This window comes from Numenius arquata, chromosome 11 (genome assembly GCF_964106895.1).
Source record: "Numenius arquata chromosome 11, bNumArq3.hap1.1, whole genome shotgun sequence".
Classification (NCBI taxonomy): Eukaryota; Metazoa; Chordata; class Aves; order Charadriiformes; family Scolopacidae; genus Numenius; species Numenius arquata.
Window position 1 is genome coordinate 43,686,231 of NC_133586.1, and position 26,517 is coordinate 43,712,747.

General features: G+C 45.2%; 1 protein-coding gene across 2 annotated transcripts in view; it reads right to left on the reverse strand.

Moving 5' to 3' along the window:
* Positions 1–17,109: 17,109 nt before the first annotated feature.
* P4HA2 (prolyl 4-hydroxylase subunit alpha 2) overlaps positions 17,110–26,517 on the reverse strand; it is a 28,151-nt gene continuing 18,743 nt past the window's right edge. Inside the window, exons 10-16 of one of the 2 annotated variants that reach the window (XM_074155658.1) lie at positions 24,220–24,290; positions 23,905–24,004; positions 23,284–23,337; positions 20,877–20,942; positions 18,684–18,752; positions 18,368–18,464; positions 17,110–17,643 (exon numbers count right to left, since the gene is read on the reverse strand). In XM_074155658.1, the coding sequence (XP_074011759.1) occupies positions 17,573–17,643; positions 18,368–18,464; positions 18,684–18,752; positions 20,877–20,942; positions 23,284–23,337; positions 23,905–24,004; positions 24,220–24,290 (528 nt within the window). In that variant the 3' untranslated portion in view covers positions 17,110–17,572. Of the gene's footprint in view, positions 17,644–18,367; positions 18,465–18,683; positions 18,753–20,876; positions 20,943–21,010; positions 21,071–23,283; positions 23,338–23,904; positions 24,005–24,219; positions 24,291–26,517 lie in introns of both variants that reach the window. The other variant, XM_074155659.1, reaches the window with a different exon arrangement.

The window sequence follows — 26,517 nt, forward strand, 5'->3', positions numbered from 1 at the left end:
GTTTAGAGCAATTCTGGTCACAGCAATACCAGTACTCCCAGGCTGCAGTAACAATACCAAGTTATCAGATATAAGAGGTCCCGGATGATGGGTCACCCAAAGGGTTCTTGCCTGCGTACAGGCAGCAGTGAAGCAGTGGGATTCACAGGTACCATACGACAAGGGTTTTGTCCTCAAAACCTAAAGAAGATGGGGGAACGCAGACTGCTGACTTCTCTTAATACAGACAGAAATACAGTTTGCCATAAAATAGAGCCAGAAGACAACTGGCATGTACCATAATGAATCTAGCTCAAGAAGAGGGGGCCAGTCTTTTTTTCAGTGGTGCCCAGTGACAGGACAAGAGGGAACAGGCACAAATTGGAACATAAGAAGTTCCACCTAAACATGAGGAAGAACTTCTTTCCTGTGAGGGTGGCAGAGTCCTGGAACAGGCTGCCCAGGGAGGTGGTGGAGTCTCCATCTCTGGAGACATTCAAAACCTGCCTGGACACGTTCCTGTGCAACCTGCTCTGGGTGGCCCTGCTTTGGCAGGGGGTTGGACTAGATGATCTCCAGAGGTCCCTTCCAACCCCATATCATTCTGTGATTCTGTGATTCTCAGCCCATTGAAAGGTTGAGAAAGGAATTTGAAACTGCTGTGATAAAACACGACGGAGTCATCAACTGAGTCTTCTAACTCAGAAATGCCGCATGTACGTGTTTGCAAGATAAATCTTATCTTGGTGCTGAGACCTTTGCTGCCGCTGAACACGCTTCACCACTCTCATACTCGCTACTGAACGTCCACCGGTTTTGGACAAGGACTTGTGTTGAAGTCACTAACAATCACAGAAATGACTTGTCATGAAAGTAGGATTTATGACACATGTAAAACCAGATATAATTCCTCTGCACACAAAAACCAGAAGGTTTGCACCATTTCCCATAATGCCATAATCACCAACCAAGAGTGGGATGTCAGAACTGATTTTTGCAGCTGCCTAAAAGGTGGTAAGAGGGAGAAAGAAACACAGTATTTATAAGATATGTGGAGAGAAAAAAAAAAAAAGTCTTCTTTTCATGCTTCAATGCAAACATGCATAGTTTTCTAGGATGCTGAGAAGGCCCCGAACCATCAGGCATCTCCAGGTTACAACAGCGGTGGAGATGGGGTAGTACGGGTCTCGGTTTAGCCGTCTGCATCATTCTGCATCCCAAGAAAGACTGGAAACACCCACATCACAGTGACCTTTGAAAGCTGAAATGAAATGATAAATTGACAAAGCTCAAAGCCTATGGAAACATGGGAAGTGCCAACCTGATCTGAATTGCAGCGGGGTTGTGAAATGCCATATTCCAACAACCCCATAAAGGATGATTTTTTTCTGGTTGCGCACGAAAGGATGGGACCCACACAAAGAAACAAACCTGCTGAATTACCGTACTTGAATAATCCCACAGCACATACTGTAAATGCAACCAACTACTAACCTTCCACCCGGAGCAGCTGCTGAGTAATACCTGAATCTGCTCACATACTCAGCCCCACCTCATCTTCCAGAAGACTTTAAAACACACCAGGCTTAAAACAAACCACTTTAAAACTGGATATCTTCCAATGTTTTTCATTCTCAAAGCCACTGTTTAATGTTATTTATCTCTAATTTTACCTTAGTCACAGGAAAACCTTTACCTTAGTCATGAGGAAAACCAGATCAAACTACAAAATTTTCTGGATCCGGCCTGTTCAAACACACACCTAAAGGGCTGATCCGTATGTGCAGAATCTCACAAAACCAGAGACAACTCCACCAGGCAGGGTATGAACTGGGGTTGTCGACAGAAGAGCAACGTTATCCTCAGAAAAGCATTTATTCTGCAAAAGTCCATGATTTTACAGAGTTCTTAGTGGAAAATGTCTTTATATTACTTCCTGTGGCCAGGTTCACTGAGATACATTTGGGTTTTTCTGCTGAGCACCCAGCCTGCATCAGTAGCTCCTCCAAGCTATTAAATTTAATATCATTCAATTCAACTTTTAAAATTCTGATCATGACACTTGGGCTTACCCTCAGAAACTGCAGTATCCCATTGAGTTGGTCAGAAAGTCCTGTAGCACTCCCAACATGATTCATATTTAGTGTTTTGAGTTCATACAGAAGGAAAAAAAAAAAAACCCAACCACCTACTCTCACTCCCACTATACCCACACTTAACTCCAGGTCATTGCCACACGTTTACCTTTCGATACACCTACTTGCAGCCCTTGCATCGAGTAAGTACAGAAAAGGAAACCAGCTCAGAATTAAATCTTGACCATTCAAATTAGGAAAGTAGCAGCATTTTCCTCATCAGCTTTGTGAATGCATTTATGCTGAATTTACAGCATTTCCCATGCGTGTTTCCTGTACACACACGTTTCCCTTCCACAGCACCAAGTCAGGCCAGGCAGGACCTAAGAGAACTCCAGATCATGACAGTCAAGGTTTGTTTGCCCAGTCTTCTTCCCCCTATGATCTCAAATTATTTGTGTAATGAAAAATACTATTTCTGTCTGAAAACGGGGCCTTGGTTTTGCTCTTAGACCACCATGGTGTCAATGCACAGGAAAGCTTAACCCCTCTGGACAGGGAAAATGGTGATGTCCCAGCTCATTACACAAGGCTTGTGGATAAAACACTCCATACTTCAACCTCAGCTTGCAAACAAGATACGTGTCAGAATTGCAAAGGAGAAATGTCATTTCAATGCTTATTTGAAAGAGTTTCACATTCTGTTTCATCACCACCCTCTTCCCAGAAGTTTCCAGATCACAGAATCACAGAATGACATGGTTGGAAGGGACCTCTGAAGATCATCTAGTCCAACCCCCCTGCCAAAGCAGGATTGCCCAGAGCAGGTTGCACAGGAACATGTCCAGGCGGATTTTGAATGTCTCCAGAGAAGGAGACTCCACCACCTCCCTGGGCAGCCTGTTCCAGGACTCTGCCACCCTCAAAGTAAAGAAGTTCCTCCTCATGTTTAGGTGGAACTTCTAATGTTCAAGTCTGTGCCTGTTCCCTCTTGTCCTGTCACTGGGCACCACTGAGAAAAGACCGGGCCCATCCTCCTGACACCCACCCTTTAAGTATTTATAGGCGTTGATCAGATCCCCCCTCAGTCTTCTCTTCTCCACGCTAAAAAGACCCAAGTCCCTCAGCCTTTCCTCATAAGGGAGATGCTCCAGGCCCCTCATCATCTTTGTAGCCCTCTGCTGTACCCTCTCCAGCAGTTCCCTGTCCTTCTTGAACTGGGCAGCCCAGAACTAGACCCAGTACTCCAGATGGGGCCTCCCCAGGGCAGAGCAGAGGGGGAGGATGACCTCCCTCCACCTGCTGGTCACACTCTTCCTGATGCACCCCAGGATGCCATTGGCCTTCTTGGCCACAAGGGCACATTGCTGGTTCATGGTCATCCTGTTGTCTACCAGGACTCCCAGGTCTTTTTCCTCAGAGCTGCTCTCCAGCAGGTCAGCCCCCAACCTGTACTGGTGCAGGGGGTTATTCTGGTTATTCCTCCCCATCACACATGAGAAGTTCCCACTATCCAAGTGGAAGCCCCCCTGACACCCCATCTTGCCCCCTGTTTGGCATGCTGTGGATGCACAGGTTTGCGGTCCTGGGGGAGCGGGACACAATGTCACATGGGGAACGTCACAGCGGGACATTAACCCAGCCCGTCCCTCCACGGTCACAAGCAGCCACCTCCTGGTGGTACCAACCCTCACAGCAGCAGCTCAAACGAGGGTGGAATATCATAGAAAACATTGGAGGAGGTTTTAACTGGAAACAAGCAACATCACAAGTTTCTGTTCTGATCGATGAATCAGAATTTGGATGCAAATTATAACTCAGTCTTCAGTTCCTGCACTTCCAGCACTTGCTGGATCAACATCCCAACACGGAGCAATTAGTAGGACAAATGGGCCTTCCTTTACTTTCAGCTTTCTCACATCACCTCAGAAAATCAGGTAAAAAATAACCAAGTAAGACTTTCACGGAGCCTGCCCATGGTTTGCCCCAGTTAAACAGCTGCATAGCTGACGTGTGGGGTGAGGGAAAGGTCTGCACTAGGTTCCCCACTCCCGGTGGTGAGGCCGAGGTGGCCATGCGCCACAGGTCATCCTCAGGCTCCTCAAGATCAACGCTGTACTTGGTTACTCCTCATCCTTCCATGTGGTGAAACAACCAACCAAAACTTAGCAAACAAGCAAAAAATTAATACGGCCCCAGTGCCCCAGCATCTTTTAAGGTATCAGAGTATGTACCATGATAAAACAACCAAATCTGGGCAAAGTTTGTAAAAAGGAAGACTCTGATGCATGTTATATTTAATGTCAATGCTTCTACGGAAAAAGGAAGAGGCATAGCTTCGGATGACTACCGATACCACCCCGCAATCTGACATTGCTTGTGGAAGCCCTCCCGCTCTCCGTTGTATCAGAGAGGACTCGCACAAGTCTAGCCTGCAGGATTTGGCCCAAAGGAAACACGGTCAGATAATGGCAGCAAGTACATCGGCTCTTCCCGTGACTTTATCAGAGCGGGGAACTACAAGAGGCACTGAGGTTACCGTACCTGTTTATCACAGCTGAAATATTTCAAGATTTTTTTTTTTTCTTTCTTTTAAAGATGCACCGAGCTGTTAGCCACATCCTTGAGTCACAAACACCGTGAGCTGTAGTGGGCAAACTATACATTCTTATTAAAATAAACTACACCCTTCTCTTATAATTATAGCACTAACTAAAGGACAGAATGGAAAAAGCATTTTAAAATACCATACTGAAAAAAAGTCAATGGAAGAAATGGCAAGCATTAAATCACTCGTTTGAGCACACAGCCCGTCAGCAACCCATAGACTAGAAGTACGGTCACCATTGACAGTGACTTTATGTAAACGGTATAAAAGAATTTATTTCCCAAAGACATGAGACCTACAGAAACCCAATCTAATTCTGCTCCGAAACAATCCTGAACCAACTCCAATTCCCCATATCCAATTTCCTAAGATATTTGAATCTTCATCCAGACTTTGAAGCTTTTAAAATACAATGCTCTGAGCATTCTCAAAGGCAATGGAAGGGAAAAAAAAAGAAATCTGGATCTAATATTCTTGGCAGCAGCACAATCTTCAGTCTAACAACTTCCATAAGTACTGGGCTCTCACGTCTTGAAGCATATTTTATCTGTGATACACTTCACATGCAAGGGTTTTAAATTTTTATTGCTTGCAATTAAACGTTCCTCATGGCAGGGTCTAAACTTTGGGTGCAGGACAGAACTCAGCAGGGACCTCCTCCACCGAGCGCAGCTTTAACCAGCCACCACCAGCAAACAAATACCGCAAAAATAACGGGAAAGTCCCGTCCCTGCCTCCCTCCCCCTCAGCTATCTCTAAGAGCATCCCCTGCCTTATCTCTCTCCGACCTGGGCTGCCAGCAATCCCCCTCCCAGGCAGGCGCGAGGCCTGTCCCACCAAACTCCCCGCCAAGTCAGCGCTAACCCACACCTTCGGGTGCCTCCGCTCTCCATAAATCCAGACACTTTATTATCCTTGGAAAGCCACAGTCCCCCTGCCCGCCTCCCCCTCCCTCCCCCCCCAAACCTGCTCGCAATTTCCAATATATCAAAATAACGGTTGCAAAAATAAATTGTGAAGAAATTCAATGGCTAAATCACCAGCACAAATCACTTTCCTAGTGGCCAGAAGGCTGGCGTGTATCTGGATGTATCTGGCAACCTCCAAATTACATCATGGAAAGAAGCTTACCTTTTTTGCTCCATTTTTGTTGACAAGACACTCCGCAGAACGGAGTCACTTTGTGATCATTTACCGAAAAACACAGCCTGTGATGGGAGAGGTTTAAAAAGTATCTTAGCTTTGGAGAAGTTATAAAGGAAGGCTTATTAGCTGGAAAATAAAAAAAGACTGAGGTGTGATACAGCAAGAGAGACCTCCCTCAGACAGAGGCGGGAGATAAGGCTGTGGTTGCAGAGCAGGAGCTGAGAGCGCAGGCGGTGGTCACTGCTCTGCCTCAGCTTCCTGCGCCGGCCACTCCGCACTCCCGGAAAAGTGACATAAAATGAAACTAAAATGAACTTACTTCATTTTCAGAGATAAATCGGGTGCTTCTGAAAGGCTGGGGACGGATAACTCTGGATTCTGCATCCCAGGGAGGGGTCCTGCCTTCCTAAACCATGTTGCAGTGATCAGAGGGTCTTGAAACATCCCCCCAACCTGTCTTCCTCCTAACGCTGAGGAGGGGTCGGTCCTGTAGCAGCAGACTGGCAATCCAGCAGAGCGTATAATGCCATTTCCAGAAGTTCAAATGACTTTTCAGTTCTGCGACCTCGCCAGGATTCAAATCAATCATCTGAAACATCCTTTATCCAGTTGTTACTCACTGAGCTTCTCGGTTCTGCAGAACACGTCCTTGCTTGGCAGCTCTTCCGCTTCTGCAGCTTCCCAGTTACAACAGCACTCCTTTATTTGAGTTAAAATGCATTAAAATGCAATGTCAGGTGCTAATATTTGCAACACAGCCAGTATTATTTATTTGCAAAGCTGTTTAGGTTGATCAATTCAATAATGCAGCATATTGGCTAATTACACATGTAGAAGCGACCCGCACCACGTGAAAAACTTTGCTCATGAGGGACAGATGCAGAAGCACTGCTCTGCCATAAAACATCACCACTATAAGACACAACAGTTTTAACAACCATCATGGCTGGTCCCAAATAGTTTCTACAAGCCCTGCTTCACAGCTGGCACCGATCTCTCTTATCCTAACAAAACAAACGCTCTCCATAGCGAAATGCCATTTTAATTTCCACCTCGTTTTAATGGAATTTTAACACCAGTTTCTACAGGCTGAGAAATTCAGCATCAGGCCTGCAGGAAAGAGCAGGATCACAGCTGCTGGGACAGGACAGGACGGGACAGGACTAAAGCCCTTGGAGAAGAGGAGAAATTTCCTCTACCCCGGCCTCAGCCAGCCCCACAGAAACCTCCTAGGTCCACCCTCCCTTTACCTCTTAACGATTTCCTTTTGTCAGAAGCATTAAACAGCAATTTTTTTTGGTAAAAAGCCAACGCAACTGCAAGTTCTCGTTGCCCCCTGTACTCCAGGAATGCCAAAACAAGGCAAGTGAGCAATGCTCTCAGGGGAAACAGGTGTTAAAAGTCACAGCCTGGTCTCTCGTGCTTTGATGAGCTCGTTCAGAGGTAGGTTTCAGATGTGCTTCCACCGTGGGATGACTCAGATCACACCCCACAGCCTTTTCAGCTCAGGGCAACCCTACCATCCGTTATAAAAGCTGCTAAATGTGCATAAAATCTTATATACAGGTAACACACCAAGGAGACAAGGTCGCTTCTATTGCCCTGCCCCTCTCTAAAAGGATGTAGTATAGAATCACAGAATGGTTGGAGTTGCAAAGGACCTTAAAGATCGTCTTGTTCCAACCCCTCTGCCCTGGCATCAACTTACTGTGCAGACAGAGTACAATTATTGGATGCTTTGGCTTGTTCTATGGAAAATATTCTTTCTGTTGTGCAAGTCACAACAGTGACTGTGTCCTTTCACCCCAGCCATGGCTCGGGGCCACCCCGGCACGTTGACCCGCTGCTCCACCAGCTCCTCAAAGGCAGCTAAAAGAGAAGTCAGAGGTGAGAAGTCAGGACTTCATTAACAAGGAATTTATTTTTAATAGTTTCACATTCTAAAGATTTATTTTTTAAATAAAAGTACTTTCACTGAAGGAAAGCTGGTTTCTAGGAACCAATTCAGCCCTGGAGTGGCCAGGCAGTTGGACTAGATGATCGTTGCAAGTCCCTTCCAACTGAACCGTTGTGTTAATTCCTCCCTCCTGAACGCTAGACACACTCTTTCACACAATCCGAGCCGCAATCCGCAGCCCATGCTCTGGCCGACAGCTCGCCCAGCTGGATGCGATCAGCCTCGCCACTCCCCGCAAGGCTTGGTGTTTACGTGGCACCCCGAGGACGGGTCGGTGGCACTTGTGCTTACAGAGGGCTCCACAGGGGACATGCCACAGGGAAGGGTCTCTTCAAAGCCGGCTGCGGTCAAGGCTGGGTGAGGAGAAATGTTTGACAGTACTGTCAAACAAATAAAAATTTCCCAAAGAATTAAACCCAAACTGCAAACTCGTCGTGACTTCATATACACAAAATAGGTCACAGAAACACAGAATGGTTTGGGTTGGGTTGGAAGGGACCTTAAAGACCACCCAGTTTCACCCCCCCTGCCCTGGGCAGGGACACCTCCCACCACACCAGGTTGCTCCAAGCCCCCTCCAACCTGGCCTTGAACCCCTCCAGGGATGGGGCAGCCACAGCTTCTCCGGGCAACCTGGGCCAGGCTCTCACCACCCTCACAGCAAAGAAGTTCTTCCCCACATCTCATCTCAATCTCCCCTCTTTCAGTGTCAAACCCTTCCCCCTCCTCCTATGGCTCCCCTCCCTGATCCAGAGTCCCTCCCCAGCTTTCCTGGAGCCCCTTTAGGGACTGGAAGGCTGCTATGGGTCAAGAGTTCCACTTACAGGGGCTGTTGCTTACATATTAGCAGCTCAGAAAGTTTTTCTTATGATGTGGTTGGGTATTATTTTGAGCAAAGAGATTTCTTGGCCGTCTATTTGGCCTGAGGCACATGAGGGATTTGATCTAGCAAAGCTTTAGAAGAAAAGTGGAATCAGCACAGCACTGCTGGGGTAACTGGGTGCATTCACAGGGCTGGCCCCAAACTCCTTCCCAAGCTGCGGTGAAGCTGCTCAACTCCCCTGGGCCTGGTCACAGGAATTATCTAACGCCCGAATCACTCCGTGTGCACACTCGGTCCACACACACAGATCCTGATAGCGAGAAACACTGAGTTTTCCCACCTTTAACTGATACAGGTGGGAGATGTGGTTGCCTTTATCTGTCTATCTAACCCAAGAGTCGTGCAGGGGTGTTTCTTAAAGAACATTTAGTGCCTATTGGTGGTTGCTTTGAACAACAACATCTCACGTTGAGCTGCCTTTAGGCAACATTTCTTAGAGCAAAAAGCTTCCTCACCCATTTTATCTGTCTTCACTCTTGCGATAATTTTGTGCTTAGTTCAGTAAGAGCCAGAGAGCCATCACTGAATAGCCGTGGAAACGGAGGGAAGGATGTAGTCACAGGGTAGGTAGGATCATCATGCACTTGCTCACTCCAGCCTGACAGTGTCATTTCTGACCTAAAGAGAGGGAAGGGCATTTTACATGTTATTTGCTCTTCCCTACAGTTTCTGTATTACAAGGAAGGGTCGGGTTCAGCCCACCCTGTGGTGCTGACTCCAGGGAGAGCTGGGAGCTCTCTCTTCTGCTGGAATCATAGAATGGTCTTGGTTGGAAGCGACCTTTCAGATCATCAAGTCCAACCATCAGCCCAAGACTGACAAAAATCATCACTAGCCCATGTCCCTCAGCATCACGTCTGCCCAGCTTCTAAATACCTCCAGGGATGGCAGCTCCACCACTTCCTGGGGCAGCCTCTTCCGAGGCTTCACAACCCTTTTGGTGAAGAAATTTTTCAGCTTTCCCCCTCTGGCTGTAAGGAGGCATCAGGCACTGGGTGAGACGAGTCTCCCCCCAGCAGCACCCCACCAGGCTGGCAGGAGCCAGGCAGTGCTGGAAAAGGAATCCGTTCCTTGTGCTAAACCCACCAGGAGAGCTGGGGGGAGAGGAGCTCTCCTGGGAGCTCCAGCCCTGCTCCAGGCTCGGGTTTGTAAAATCCAACCTCCCAGCTGGGCACAGGACACGCTTCTGACTTTCTAAAGTTGGAGCTGCTGCTTCTGAAAGAAATGAAAGTGCAACCACAGACAGAGCAGAGGCTTGGCAGGAGCCAAATGCCAAGCGTAAAAAACTAAAAAAAGAGGCACTGATTGCGAGATGGTTAGTAAGCAGCCTCAGATCTGTGTGAAGCTTCAAGCTTGTGGTTTCCCAGGTAGGAGCTAAAAAGGGCTTTTAATAATGCAGTCATTTCCTCTTAGCTGCTCTCCAGTTCTTTTATTGACCAACATTTCAGAACAAAGGCAGAACTGCATCATAAAGACACCCGTGCAAACCTTGGCTCTGCGCATCACTTCGGTAGGTTCAGGATGGTTTACAGGGGAAGGACTAAAGAGGAGAAAAATGACATGAGATTCCCAACAACAGAAAACCCACCACTGACGGCACTGGTGTGGGCTTGTGCCCCAGGGCGATGACCCTTGGTGGATCAGAGGGCGTCTGGTCGAGTTTGATTCCTGCTGCACCTTTGGGTGCACCCCAAAGGCCGGCATCGTCCCAGGTGAATGGTCTGGCTGCGTATATCAGCTGGGCGTGCAAACACCCTGAACACCCCCTCTGCTTGCCAGGGCTGTGTCTCCACATTCCAACCAGGAAGGGAAACGCCGCTGTTGGGCTCTGGATTTCTCACAGTCTCGGTCTTATTCGCAGACTCAGTGTCATAATTTAAAGACTTTCTCTCCCCCTGCTTTTGCACGAGGCTGATGAACTGCTAGAAACAAAATGGGCCGTAGAAGCTCAGAGCCCGGGAGGAGACAAGCCCGAGCAGCACCGGCAGAAACAACGGGGGAGTCGGGTGAGGATGCGCCAAGTTATTCTCCAAAGTGAATTATGCAGAAACAAAGATCTGGTACTCCCCGGGGTGGCTCTCCCCAAGGCTTTCACTTGCTTTTGGCAGGTATAACAGTTATTCAGCTACAAACATCTTTACTCATCTTACTAGTGAAAGAGAAAAAAAAAAAAAAAAAAAGAAGATTTAACAGTAAGATAATGGCATGAAGCAGAAATCTACCTCATGGAAACAGAGCATCCCAAGGTTGTCAGTTAATGCTGTTCTGACATTCCTCAAGTCTCCCAGCGAGCAGCAGTTAATGATTAATCACACCAGTGCACAGCTGGTACCACTCCTGCCATCACCCCATCACTCCTTAGACCCAGCTGGGGGTCACCCTGCCCCAGCCTTTGCTTTTGCTGCCTGTGACCTTTGGTGTCAAATCTCAACTAACAAGGATGGGGACCGTATTCTGAATTCACGTAAAAGCACCCACTGGCCCCAGCGCCATCCCTGGGACCTGGGGTGCCGGGTCAGTCCCCAGCAGCTCGGGGACCACGCGTGCCGAGGAGGCAGGAGGAGCGAGCACAGTCTGCGGCATTCGGCCCCCGTCCTCCACCTGTAAACGCGCCCAAAGCTCTACGAATGTTTCTTGTGTGCCACTTCAAGCCCAGCGGCAGCTTGCCGTTTCCTCTTTCCTGTGAGTAAAAACCGTGCTCGCTATCTAGAAAATCCAAAGTTCTCATTTATGCAGAGCGAAACACTCCGATAGAAAAAACCACAGCGATGCAGCCTGTGCAAAGCTGCTGACGGAGAGTGCCGGGGGTCGGCTCTTTTTTGTGCCACAGACACTGCGGTCACAACCGAGCTCTTCTGGGAAGGAATATTCAAAGACGGGAGCAGGTAACAATTCAGATGCTAGAGTCTTACGCCGGCACAATTCTGAGCCATTGAGCAATCTGAATTTGGATGCAACATGCTAATACAGAAATTGTTTAATGATTTATGTGATGTACAAACCCTTTCTGGGTTCAATGTGACATAGAAGGACGTTTCCACCCAGTGGCAGTGCCCAGAAGCCTATCAGACCACGCTGCCGGACTTGGATGGCTCTTCTCAGTGTACGTGGTGTCCCTGAGCTCCCCCGTATCCTCCCGGTCCCCAGGGATAGCAAGTAAAACTCTACTGGATGCAAATTAAACTAAAATTACATTTAGCAGGTAAGTAGCAAGACATAAAATGTTTTCCACAGAGACAGACATTTCATTACAAATTGAGCAGACTCAGTTAAACAGAAACTCCTTGTCGCTCTTGTTAAAAGACCTGGCCAAATAAAAAAGGGTTTCGAGCACTTGTGCCAATGTTTTCCAGCCTCTCCTTATTCACAGGAGCAATTCTCATTAATGTTCCCAATCTTTTTTTTTTTTTTTTCAAATAAACCCAACAGGTGCCCATATCCCATTGATGCCCTCTATTGCTTATTTGGTGTCTGGAATGTTGCTCACCCAGCTGCCTCCCCCAGTCCCCCTGCCAGAACAGCGATCCCACAACTTGCACCTTTGACCAAACCATGGACATTAGGAGATGTCAGCTGGAGAGAGTCCAGTGGAAGCTACAAAGATAAGGGACTGGAGCATCTCTCTGCTGAGGAAAGGCTGAGTGACCTGGGGCTGTTCAGCCTAGAGGAGATGAGAGGGGATCTCATCAAGGACAGGTGACAAGAAGATGGGGCCAGACTCTTCTCAGTGGTGCCCAGGGACAGGACAAGGGGCAACAGGCACAAACTGGAACATGGGAAATTCCCTCAACATGAGGAGAAACTTCTTTAAGGGTGCCAAAACTCTGGAACAGGCTGCCCCTGCCTGTCCCCCTGCCATGGGCACAAGCCAGGGTGCTCCTCACCACAAGGATATTAGCAGGATCCAGCCGCGTAGGAGATGGTGCAGAACAAGCAGAGTTCATGAGGGAGGTTGGTCAGCGAGCAGAGCCTCGGCTGGGCTGATGGGCTCACTAAGAGACTTCCATCAATTTTTTTGGCAAGGGGAAATCTACAAGAATAAGAGCTCGATGACCTCAGCTGCTTTTCCTGCTAATTGGAAACAGCTCCCTCCCTCCCAACCCAGAGCCAGAGCAGCCCATATGAGAGGCTGAGCTGGGGAGAGAAGGTGGGACCCAACTGTGACCAGCTCAGCCAGAGAAAGCACATGTGTCCCCAGCTGCTAGAGGAACTGGGGGAAGCTGGGCTGGAGGCAGATGAAATCTTTGCATGAAGAAGGGACACCTCCAAGAGTCAGCAAAGGCAAGGGATAACCGCAGCCATCACCCCCTCTCTCCCACAGATGAAGACATCACACATTCTGCAGTATTTCTCCCACCAAAACACATGTGTGGAGGCAAAGCAAGACCAGAGGGTGTGAATAAATTAACACTTCTTCCAAAGTGACAGCCTAAGGCCACATGTGGTATTAGGGCTTACAAATTCATATACCTCACCGAGTCAGAAACGTTTCACTTGTTTGCCCTCAATTGAAGACGACTAAAGTGGAGGAAATCAATGCAGAACCAAGTGAAAACGCTGTATTGCGGGAGGACCTGGGAGAGATCTCACTGCTGGGGCACCTGAGGTGCACGAGCCATGGCCACAGGCTCTGCAGACTGCTCACGGATGCCATGGGGGCTGTTAGGCACCTGGGCTGCAGGTTGGTGATGCTCACCAGCTAAGTGTGATGCCACGCTCAACCAAAATCCCCTCTAAGTGCTCCATGGCCAAAGGAACAAGCAGTCCCACCAGTCCAACTCATCTTCTCCAGTAGATGGGGTAAGTGCCAGGATCAGCCACTGCTCCAGCTCCTCTTCCAGGTGTTGAGTCACTTGGAGATTCTGTCCTGGTGTAGGACTGGAGATGGGTAGAGGATTGCAGAATCTCAAGAGATCACAGTGGGGTGAGTCACTCCACCCCAGCCCAGACAATCAGAGAAGATTCAGAGAGTTCACAAGGTCCCGTCAGGTCTGTTTTCTGGTGCTCTGGATGTGCAACATGATATGTCCAATCTTCCATTACCTTTGCAGATGCAGCCACCGACAGCAACGTCCTCTGCAGCTATAAGGAATGAAAAAGTGCCCCAAGGCTCTAAAAGATCAGCAAGCACACAAGGGGCCATTGGTCCTGTATAATTTTACATCATCATCACCAACATACTGTGCTGAGCCGTACCCCTGGATCATCACTGCCTTCAGGAAGAAGAGAAGGAAGAGGCTTGGGGGACAGCTATATCCCAGGCTGCCTTTTATACACATGTGCACACATTATCTTAATCTCAAATTGGCATCATTGAAAAAAGAGACCCTTCTTCCCACATTAGGGGTTTTACAGCTCAGCTGAGGTACACAGCTCTATTGTATACTATAAATGCAGTCTCCTCCCAGCAGAACACTGATTTCTCTCTGCCACAGCTTGCATGGCCTCCCTTGTCCATCACAGCCAAACCCTTTCTCCACTCACACTACACATTTTAGCCTGGATGCCAGTTTTGCCCTCCAAGGTGATTAGATAGATGATTTTCCAATGTTTTTCCATTGTAACGGGAAAGAAGTAGCTTCTAAGACGGAAAAGAAGATAAGTTCTTGGCTGAGCCTACACAGCTGAACATTACTGCTTTAGGTGGTTTCCTAACCCAGCTGGAGGGCTGCATAACTGCTCAGTGACACAGCAGGTGGCCACATGGTAGCATTCAAGCCAGGGGTTAGGAAACCACAGGCTTGAACTGGATGTGAATTACCGGCATGGGCTGGGGGTGGTGGCTCTTCTTATGACTGCATAAGCCACGATAAGAGACCATCTTTCCATGAGAGTTCACCCAGTGTCTGCTCTGATCAGTACCTGTTAAGCAGAGCAGCGCCTCAAAGACCTCATCAGCAGGAAAACGCTAATAAACGTGACTTGAGTATCTCTACGAAAGGTTCCAAAGCTCTTCAAAGTGTCTTGTCCACAGTAAGCCTTTGTAGCGCATATAAATATCTGCACTAAGTACTTAAACCCTGTGAAATAAAGAAGAGTCAGCAATATAGCAGGAGAAAAACCATTTCAGTCTAAACAAGACTTAAGTACTTACCATACCAGTGCCACACTGGCAGAACCTCCCTGTGCCTAGACGGAGGAAGGCTTACTTGTTCCTGCATATGAATCCCCTCTCTTTTAGGTCAAGAAACTATCTCTTAGGCTTAATTTTAGGCTAATTGCCATATTCTGTTCATCTTCTAGAATGATAGGAGACAGACCAGGGAATATAATCTGCCAGACTACAAAAACATGCCTGGGAGGTTACCGAACGCCCACAAATTTTTCTCCAAAATAGCTATTATTCTTCAGAACAGCTTAGCAGTGAGCAAATCCTGCCCACAGCACAAAAGGAAGCTCAGCATTCCAGCCATCCTGCATCCACACTCATCACGTCCTACTTCGGGGCCAGACCAGAGCACAGTGGAAGATAACTCAAAGAATAGGATAAGAGATTTTCCCGTAGAAAATAAGCAAGTAAAATGAGCTTTAAAAGTTCAGTATAACACAGTTAACAACGCTATTTCCCAGCCAACTACGCTGTTTCAGAAGTGGGATGTGCAGATTTTTGGCCAGAGTCCTGATGTGAACTTTATCTGTCAACATACCACGTTGACAGAAAGTCTAAGTAGATTCCTCCTCCTCCTCCCCAAAATCCAAAGTGTTCCAACCCAAGATTGGGGCTTTGGCTCATCATCAGTTCTTCTTAACATCTGTGAGGCTGTCATCTGTCGAATGCTTTGTTTTAAAGCAAAACTCCGTATTTCCCAAGTTTATGTTGCGCTGAGAGATTTTACTAAGAAAACTAGGAGGTCAACAATGAAATATTCTGAAGGGCCAGCCAACAACCACAACATTCATGGCAAGCGAAGGAGCGCTGTGAGAGACTGGAGAGCAGCTATCGAGCTCTGCTGTGCTGGGCCATTAAAACTTTGAGGAAAAAATATTGCAATTCCTACAGCTACCTGGTATAACCGTTCCCACAAAGCTTATTTACAAGGCTAGATTCTCCTCTCATTTCAGCTCCCAACTGGAGCTCAACAAGTCTCTGCCAGGACAAACCAAGACCTCTCTCTTCAACCAGTGGTTTAACAGGAAACTTAAACTTAAGTGAACACACATAATTGCATGCTGCACCTAAATAACTACACAAAACAACAGCCATTAAGTTCGTAAATTCCTCACGTGTAAAATTCAGGAGCACGTGGACATATATTGCTAAGTCCCATTGCTTTATTACTGATACAATAAATGGATGACATCTGTTAGAGCCAACACGTAAAGCCCTTCTCTTCCGTAAACCTTTCCTAGAAGGACAGCAGATACATCACTTCTCCTCCTGCCTGACAGCTGTTTTAAGCGTTACCTCATTCAAGCTCACCAGCCTTTACACAACACAGGGCAACGGAGAAGTGCGAAGGAAACCAGAGTTTGTCATATGACAATCATGACTGCAACTGGATGTTTTGGTGTAACTGAAGTTTCTCTCACTTTCTCAAGTCAGTTTCGTATGTTGGTATATTAACAATTGCCCAACCTAGTCTTTAAGCAACAACTTATGGTCATAAAACCATTACCGTTTTTTGCTTTAAGTTCACTTGCAGCCACCCAATATTCCCACAAAGTCATGCTCACACCAGAAATGGCCTGAAGCTAATCCACCCTGCACAGTGTCATATCGACACAACACTCTGGTACTAACAGCATGGTTCTACATTTGCCTATTTCTCCATAACTTGGCCTATTTTTTATTATTATTATTGTCATTTCTTTGGAATTGTCACTCAGGAATGGGATTTCCTTTCACTCACAGACAACACTGTCCTACGTGCAATGGCTTGTGGCCACTACACACACACACTGATGAAGCAAAAAGGCAAAGGAGAATCTGAATCCCAGTGTTCAAAGGGCACGACTATACGCAGCTTGTCTGAAGGGCAAGACAAAACCCTGCTCCAGTCTACAAAAGCAGATTAAGATTTGCTTGCAAGCCATCCTGCTGACTTCAGAAGGTGCTGAGCGCTGCCAGACCAAGTGTTCCTGCGGTAAAAATGCAGTGTTTCACCGGAAACACTTTTAGATACTTTCAGAATCAACAATTGTCAAGACTGTTGAAAGTCTCAAAAGGCTTTAGATTTCTGTAATTGCATCAAAAATAGATAGTACCCCAGGGAAAGGCTTTTCATAAGTGTAATACATTACAGTTTCAATACACAAATTAAACTTCCCAGCTTCAGTGGAAGGTGCAACAGTTCTGTGTCACGAGCTGGACCCTTAAATAAAACCCCGTCCAAAACCATGACGTGTTTTTTACAGAAAAAGGGCAACAAAGCAACAGGCCCTCAATAAAGGGAAAAGTAAAGGCCCACTGCTCCCAAAACCCAAGCACTGATAGACCTATTAAGGACACAAAATAGAGAATCACTTTACGGAAAGAACATTTATTTTTGTTTCAAAACTTGTGATCCATAGAAATACAATAAAATCAACATGTACACAAAACTTAAAAAAAAATTCCTTTGGTTCAAAGAAATATTTAACATCTAAATCTTCTGAGGTACAAAAGGCACAAGACCAGGCACCCAAACACACCGAATCGCCCACAGCACTGTTTGCACCACCAGTACAGAGAAAGCTGGGAGGGTGGGAGGCAGATGAAATGATGATGGGGGGCTGGGGGGACATGGAAATAACAGCAACCGAAACACAAGTATGTGTATAATGCCATTTACTTTCTTTCACAGGTGTTACATATTTTGTCATCCTTTTTTGGGTAAAGTGCCAGGACTCTTGGAGAAAAAGATGGATCATTTCTTAGAAATGAACTGGAAGAACCACCAGTAGAAAAGGAGACAGAGAAGCAAAGGCTTGCAGCAGGTTAGGTTTCAGTCAACCTCTGTTCTCCCACAAGGTCTTAAGAACTCGTTTCCTCTTTCGTGAAACCATTTGTTTGAAACTGTGGAACAAGGACGTGAGATTAGTTATTACCATATACCCAGTGCATGTATCACCACAACACAGACTGGTACTTCACGTAAAATCTCATCTCTCAGTCTGAGGATCCCCACTTATCCTCCTCTACTCATCCAATGGGAAAGACACAGGAAGATTCAAAGGGCTGGGGAAGAAAGGATCTTTCCAATTGCACAATTCTGGGACCAACAGTAACAGAGCAGCATATTCTGGGTCTGGTATCATTTATAGCTCTGGCACTGCAGGGGAATACCTTGGAGGCTGGAGGAGGTGGGATGGGGAATGGATGACGTGAAGCTTGAGAAGCTTTCAGCAGCTGGAAGAAACTCCCAATCTCCAGACACATTTACTTTACAGGGAGCTCGCCTCCTTTTACAGTTACTACACCAAGGCTTTGTAGGAACAGACCTGATTCTAGTCAAATGAGAATTAGAGTCATCCCGATCCTGACACACCGCACGAGCCCAGTGACATTCTTACACACTTTGTGATGTCATTGTCACTAAAAAAAGTTACAGCTGAACAAAATAGCTGCTTAATACTACATGATACCGATGGTGGAAGTTTTCATTATCGCCAAATGACTCCAATAATTAAAAGGGCAACATCCAGGTTATTAAATGCTGTTTTAAGGGTTCAGTATATTGTCAGCTTTGCATACACACAACCTTTCCCTCAGGTTTTGTTCCTAAAGCAGCATTACTTACCCCATTTACACCCTACTAGTACCGGGCAAGCTGCATGCCTCGTTCTATAATCACCTTCGCCACTTCTGAAAAGGTTGTACCAAAACACTGCTGTTCCCTGAAAAGTGAAATCAGATCTGGATTAGTCAGTAATTAGTCAATATAATTATTCACATTACAGGAAGGGGGGTGGGAGGAAGTGCCTATGAATTCAGCTACAGGCTTTTATGAAACATTTTAACATAGCCCACCACTCATAGCACGTAAAAAAAACTCCTTTAGTCCCACTTTATTAATTCAGCCATGTCCAGAGTAGAGATGAGTAAACGGACTTTACCTTCTTGGGCCATATTGCTGCCCCAAAATCGGGGAAAACTGTAGCTCCTCCAGCTTCTACATCACTCATCTGAGAAAACAAAGTCCACAAACTGTCCGTTTACAATGTTTTTTGTACATTCAGTCCCATAAAGTGCCCCAAGCCCCTACCAGAAACAGATTTCTACTTGCACCTCTACAAGAGGCCCTGATGAGGAAGGGAGGCACCTCAACCAGCACGAACTGCACAGGTCACAGTACCTGCTATCGAAGGCTTTTATTTCAGCTGAGGGCTTTTGTTCAGCACTTCGTCTAGATATAGATCATCTATTGCACAAACAATCAGCCAGAAGGAGCTGTGGACCTGCAGCGTTAATAAGCTCGTACTCTAGAACAAGGGAGAGGACTTCAGAGCAAGGCGGCTTCAAGAATTTCATTCCACTTTATGATCCAATTAGGAAAACAAGTGTCTGTTAAACCACATGTTTCCTCATAAATTGAAACCATGTCTTTGGAACATAATTTAGTTTATGCATCTTGGTCAACCACTTCAAAAACTCTACAAGAAGAGAAAACCTCACTCTCTGCCCTGTTTCTGTGCTGTTCACCAGTGATGTTACGCCACTTCAAGGGCTTTACGCATCTCAAGCTTCAATACAAACAGCTACGTGACTCTACAGAAAAGCATGTATCTTTATGCTTTGCCCTTCTACACTGGACTGAATTTAACCCTATTGAATTCATCAGTAATGATGGATTCACTATAAATTTTAGACTCAATCTGAAACCCAATGAAGATCCTGGAAATACTCCCATTAAAAAATTAGAAAGTCTTTCCACTGATTTCAGAGACTTTTTGATCAGATGCTAATTAGAAGAAACAAATGGGTCAGATCCAGCTCCCACCAAATTTAAACAGCAGAACTACTATAAATCCACTCCCCAAGTCCCCACATTCTCTATTGTAACTTGGATTTCTGTTTAAAGCAGATGTTATTACCCCTCTGGTGTCCTCCTGCTTGGTACCTACAATAAAAGGGCATAAGATGCCACAGGTGCACAGGTTTTTGCCCCTTCCAACTAGAAAGCACGTGCATGCGACTTTGCAAGTTAATACCTACGTCTTAGCAACACAACCACTCTTTTTAGTAAGGGCATTGGTACGTGTATGATACGTTCTACATGGGACACACAAGGGTAAATCACCTTTGACCATGTACAACCGGCAGAGACTATCATTCACTCTAAACCAAGACTTGCCCAAAAGTCTGAGAAGCAAACAAAATCCAGACAGATAATTTAAAATTAAAGCCTCTCAGCAGCAGACGATTTCACAGCTACTTATCTTATTCCAATTCTAGTTTTGGGGATTATTTCCTCCCCCGCCATATCAGGTTGAAAGCATTTCTGGTTCTGTTTTGAGCTGCATTTCACACTCAAAATACCAGCTCAGCCATAAACATTTTATCAGAGAATTTTAAATCTGAAGTTGTATCACTTAGAAGTTAGACATAATAGATTAGGCAATCTAATTACTGATACAGTAAGTATAGTTTGATAGATAAAACGTTGGCAGAAGACCACTGTGAAAACGTTCGGCTGCTAGTATCAGTGGCAATTCTGTTTATGATTCCAGTGTACATGGTCTGTAGGCTGTACAATGAATACATGCAATTAATGAATCTTTTTAATTCTGCATTTGTAACCCAGTTGCACTGAGTTTATTAGCTATGTCTCCTCCATTCGCTGAAGCGACAGCGACACCAGAGTAACTCTAGCCTTGACAAACAGCTAAAAATGGAGGCTGACAGACCACAGCATCAAGTGCTGTCAAACCATGGTGGAAGAACGTGACTGTCTCACAATAAAGAGCTCAGTCAGGTTCTCGAACAGCGCAGCACATGAGGAGTCCCTGGGAACTCATCTTTGAGAAATAAACCAAGTTCTCCTCTCCTACCAACAGAAATCCAATCAAGTTGAATATTTCATAGCAGAGTGGCCAAAAGGGGAAGCTGGGCCCAATATTCAAATCTTCTGCTCTGAGGTTAAATACCACCAGAATTCTATCAACTCAGATGGGACAGCACCTGATGCTGCACGAATAATGAAATCCCTACTTCCAGATGCCAGGGAATCTCTAACAAATAACCAACTGCACAAGCTGTAAACAAGATGCTGCTAAAGTTACACTCAATGCAAGGATCATCATACTTACATAGTTTAAAAAAGTGGCCACACGATTTCCAGTCCCTAACCGCTTGAAAGCATCTGGCTCATCTTTCTATAAAATTAAATGAGAGTAACTGCAAACTTCAAGCTCACAGACAGCAGACAAACAGAGGTACTTACATAGTTAAGAAACGTCGCTAGCCTATTTCCTTCCGATTTGAGTGTGCTGTCAAAGGGTCGCTGTAACAGACAACAACTTTAACCCAAATTCCAAACGGGGTCACACTAGAGTGACACACGTGTAGCTCTGCAGAGAGATCCTCAAGCCCAGTTTAAAGAGTTGGGATAGAAAGGGGATAATTGACACGGGGCAACATTGAAGCCATTACAAATTGTAGCCATAACTGCATGCACGTAGCACTCAGATGCTCTAAGGAGAAATAGCACCAAAGCAATTCTTAGGGCAGAGTAGAAGCGATGTTTTCAGGGCCTGTGGCACAGATTTATCCAAGCAAAGTTAACACCAGGCCATTACTGTACTCAACACTGATCCAAAATCAACAACTGAGATGAATATGAAAAACCCTCATCTTCAGTGGGCTTTAGATAACACACTAGATTCTCGAAAATGTAGTAGTGACTCAAAGAAATTGTCATTAGACAGGAAAATGTTTTTTTTGCCAGCAGGCAAATAGCAATAATGAATTTTCAGGCGGTTGCCTTTTTAGAACTAAGGACCACATCAAAAACATCAAGTTGTCTTTAATCGGTAGGAAACATTTTGAGTTTCATTCGGTGAAGTATGAGACCACATTGGTGCCAGTTTAGAAGCAGAAAGAACATCTAGGATACCACAATGTGGCTCTCCTCCCTTCAAAAAAAACGCAATTAGAAGTTTATTTACATTGCTGATAGGCAGGAAGTAATTTCAGCCAGGCGACATTAAGGTGCACTTTTGTACACAAAAACAATAATCTTTAAGGCATAAATCAGTATTAGAGAAGAAAAACAGCAAGAAAAACCATCTCTAAGATGTTATGGTACAATCTACTTGAAGTATATTTCAAGAAATAAAGGTCTTTCCTGAAGTGGGTTCATGAAAAAAACCCAATGCAAATTGAATCCAAAAGAGCCAACATAAGAGCACTGAGATAGAGGGGATTCCCTGGTTTCTGCCACTGCTGCCAAACCCAGGTCCAGCCGTGCATTTCTGAACTCCAATAGTATTTCAATACTGAGATCTGTGATGCACAGAGAGCCTGGAGGACCAGTCCAAGAACCACGGCAAATTCTGCCATTGCCTTGTCTCAGCTGAGGACCGCAGCCAAGGCTATGTTCCAAGTGGATCTCTGCCCCAGCTGCCTAATCCAAAAGCAAAGTCCATACCGGCCAATTTGATGGCTGAGGTCCTGGAGTTCAAAGGTTTTGAAGAGAATTTAAGAGCATCTGCTTGACTCAGGAAACGAAGCAGTCTTAAAGTTAACAGGAAAATTCTTTCACCAGCCCAAAGCTAATGAATATGAGGTTCCACAGTGCTGAAGTACAGGATTTTTTTATTTTTATTTTTTTAAACAGTGCTAAGTAGAGTGGCTTCAATTCCGCACTCAATAATTGGGTTGCGCTCCGGCTACAGCAACCCCTTCTACCAGGTAAAACCACTGCAACAACCTGAATTTAGTGAGATTCCATTGAAATACCACAGTTCTACTGGAAACCAAGGCATCAGATGGATTTTATAGTTGAAATTACCAATCACCATAGCTCTTTAGCATGATTAGCATGTTCATAAACTGTTTTATGGTAACAATTAAGAACCTGTTCCTCTTTTCTTCCCATTTGCAGCAAACCAGAGCTGTTATCTGCCAGGTAGAGCCCTCTAGTGCCTAGTGGGGACCCAGCAGCCACCAGCCACACATGCTGCTCACTGTAGCGCTGCCGTCCTAAACACGGATCCAACAAACACTCCTCAGACCCTATAGCTGCCCCCGCACCAAGGGCTTTGCCAGAAGGACTGTATGACCCATAAAAATTTCCATAATGGCTACTTTTTTGGAAGGAAGCAAAGGGACATCTGCTCAGCCAGCTCCTGCAAAGTGCTGAATTCAGAAGCCAAATGGAACAACAGGGAGTCACAACCCAGGGCTTGCAGACTTCAGTTTGCTAATAAAGTAATGGAAAGAGCATATTCGAGTGCTGCATGAGTATCTTTTAGTGTCTCTATACTGTGCAAGGAACCAAGGTGACAAAGATAAGCAGGCAGTCAGATCTGTTCATTGTTCTCTTGAACTTCCAGCTTCAGAGAGGGCAGTGCAAAGGCTTTTCAAAAGTCACAATCCATCCATGCAACAGGGCTATACGTTAAGTGTTTTAACAGAAAACAGTTTCAACAGTTTTCTCTCAAAACAACCTGTTCCCCTCTCCCCACCAAGAAATAATCAAAAGTGTGAACTTACCCTAGAAAAATCAAAGTGTGGCTCATACTGTCCTCCCATCCCATAGTTGGCAACCTACAGCATGGAAGAAGGGAACAAACATCCACTGAACTGCAGGTGACTTCTGCAGAAGATAACATTTGCCCTCAGAGACCTAAAACATGCTTTGAGAAACAGCGCTTTGCGGCAAGATTATTATCTACAGCACACTAAATCTCTCTTTAGATTGCCAGAAATGAGATATATGGATGAGAAACAACTTGAGTGTTCTTTCCCTTTCCTAGTTTAAGGGTTTCACTGAGAGTATTTCTCAGTACCAGACACTTCTCAATGGCAGCACTTATCACTACAAGAGCCTGTTTAACATGAATTAGCAGCAAGTTTTACCTCCTCTGAAGAGAAGGAAGCCACGTACGTGTATTTCTCTAGTACATGTGGCCAAACTAGGAGATCCACAGCCTAGAATTGGATTGTGTCACACATGTATGATTTGTTACATACATATGTCTATCCAGGAACACAGAAGGCTGAAAGTAGCTGAAAAGCACCACTTCTCTTACTTTACAGCTGCATAAGCACCAGACCATCCCAACCAACAGCTAATTTTCCCAGGATGCAACCAGATGAGACAAATGTACCAACCTGCAACAGTTCAGCTGTTTTCACTGTTAACCCCGTGATCTGCTGCATTCGTTGATTCACCTTGGCCACAATGGGATCATCATCTTCCTCCAACCATGAGCTGGAATAAGGGAAGGATTGAAACACGGATATTTCGGAATACCAACCACAATGACCCATTTTCCAAGGCAGAAGGATTCTCCTGCCCTCAGTCAGATGGCTTAAAGAGCCATTTACCATGCATTTGTTGTGCAAGCTTTTGCTACACACAAAGCGGTTCAAGTTTCCAGCTGTTAAGCACAAAAACCTTAAAGCTAAACTCTTCTCTGTGCTTACCTTTTTGATACCCTGTAGCTGGCCACTGTAAGGACACCGGTTTTGGGATCTCGTACTGTGGCTCGTGCCAGCTGTGTCAAAAAAAAAATCCCAAGGGGGAAGAAACACATCAGCTACAGGTTAGAAAAAAATTTCTCTCATCTTAACCAAAATCAACACCTGATTTTTCCAACTTCAATATATCACTGGATGAAAGTTATAGCTCCAACCTAGAGTTTGTTCCGATTTCATGCTAAACCAGTACATGCAGAAACACAAGTGCAATCCATCACCCACATTTGATCCTGGAAAAAGAATTTGACTGACTGCACAAGTCATGATATTCATTAAATGCACAAGTACTGAACAGGTTTTGAAGGTATTTTTTTAAACAGCTGGAGTCAATATTAGCAAGAGGGAACAACAACAAAAGTTAACAACATATGAAGCCCAAGTTCTTGGCAAAGAGAGAATCACTGGATACTCCATAAATTTAATCAGCCTGCTCCTTACATGGACTGAAAAAACCCAACCTCACTCTTAGATGAAAAACAAGTGAAAACGTCTACAGAATGAGTTACAAATTAGGAAGTTACGGGGCAGGCAAATCCACAATGGGAGAAAACTCCTGAGGGCAACTCTCAACATCACACTGCTCAGATTTTCCAGTTGGAAGATGCCTCAGAACTTCTAATTCACAGGGACAGTTTGAGATAATGTTACTCCATTATGAAGGTAACTCCGCAAAAGCACAGTTCACCTATACATTTTACAGTGAATAATGCTTCATCACCGTTAGGCTGCATCACCATATTTGTAGGAAAAATGTGGAATTTGGCAAAACCAGTCAGATTTGCTGTGGTTCCAAAGCGATAGAGTACTGTTAACAACACACAACAGATCCCTTTGGTTTTAGACTTGCAGCTGAGAACAAGAACTGAGACACTCCTTTCTTTGACTGTAAACTCAGACCGCATTTAAATTTAACTCCTGCAAACCACAGACACATTAAATCATGCCTCCTTCCTTCCACTTAATTATAGGTCAGAGAAAGCCTTTTTACTTGCATTTTCTTCAGAGCATGCAGTCATTATTTCCCTCATTTTTCCTCAAGTAAGTCTGCAGCCAGCTTCACAATCCATGTCAGCTGTCTTGTCCCTACACAAGAGTTCTTGGCATAGCTCTTCCTGCAATTCTGACTCACTGTTATTTTATTCCAGATTTCTCCTGCATAAATCATAAAAGAAGAGCCAGGCTGACTGAATGTTGTTCTTCACTTGTACAACGAAGCATAGCTTTGGGTATATAATTTAGCTTCCCAAACGTTTCATTCTGCTGCCATTTTCAAGCTTATATACACTCACTTGATTTCTGCCCCTAGCATTTGATCTAAATAAATCAGAACTAAAATAAGCCTGACTGCATTCATGTTATTCCACATCTCCTCTTTCTGATAGGCAGGCTTCTTTATTCAAGACATACAATCTATAACTCCCTTGGTACAACCCACTGATAAACGTGAGGCCTCAAGCAGCCTTATAAAATGCATTTTCTGGGCTTTGAAGAATCATAACACACTGGATCAGTCAGAAGCTTCATCCAGTCTCCCTCTTAGAATCTGTGTTTAGTTTAGCATGCACTCCCTTGGCTTTCCCTCTGGAATTTCAAAGATATTCAAGTGCCCCCCTCCATGCCCTATTTTCACCTCTTCAGGCATGGCTGCACTGCAGGTAACACCCAGAATTTTGGGAATAAAGTTCTTGTGTTTTCATGGAGACCTGTCCCAGTTCTCTCCACACCAGTAAAGTTAAGAATTTTCTTGACCCTTCCCAGTCAGCTCTGATGTATTGCCTGAAAAGTTGGAACTACTTTTTGGAACCAGAGTAAAAGCAATTGCATTTTGCAAAACAAGCACGAAAACCCAACTTGAATACAGCTTCTCTCAAACACGTACAGATGTTGTTTCTCTACAAAAAACCCAAAAATATTGGCAAGCGTAAACGGCAGATAACGTTAAAGGGCTTGGACCCAAAAGTAGAAATTTCTTACAAATGCATTTTAGAACAAAGAAAGTGCTCATCTTTCTGAGCCCAAAACTAACACACTACTTCAGGGTTCTGTCTGAAAGCTCCCATGATTACGAACTGAAATTTCCTGGCTGAAATTAAGCTATATTTATTAAGGACTATCTCATCACAGGACTTGCATTTTCCATTCTTTCAGTAGTACTGCAGAATTTAGAGCCGGTCCTGCAGCTGAGCTATAGACTGATTTAAAAAAAATAAGCTATAAGAAAATGGTTGTTTGGTTCATTTTGTT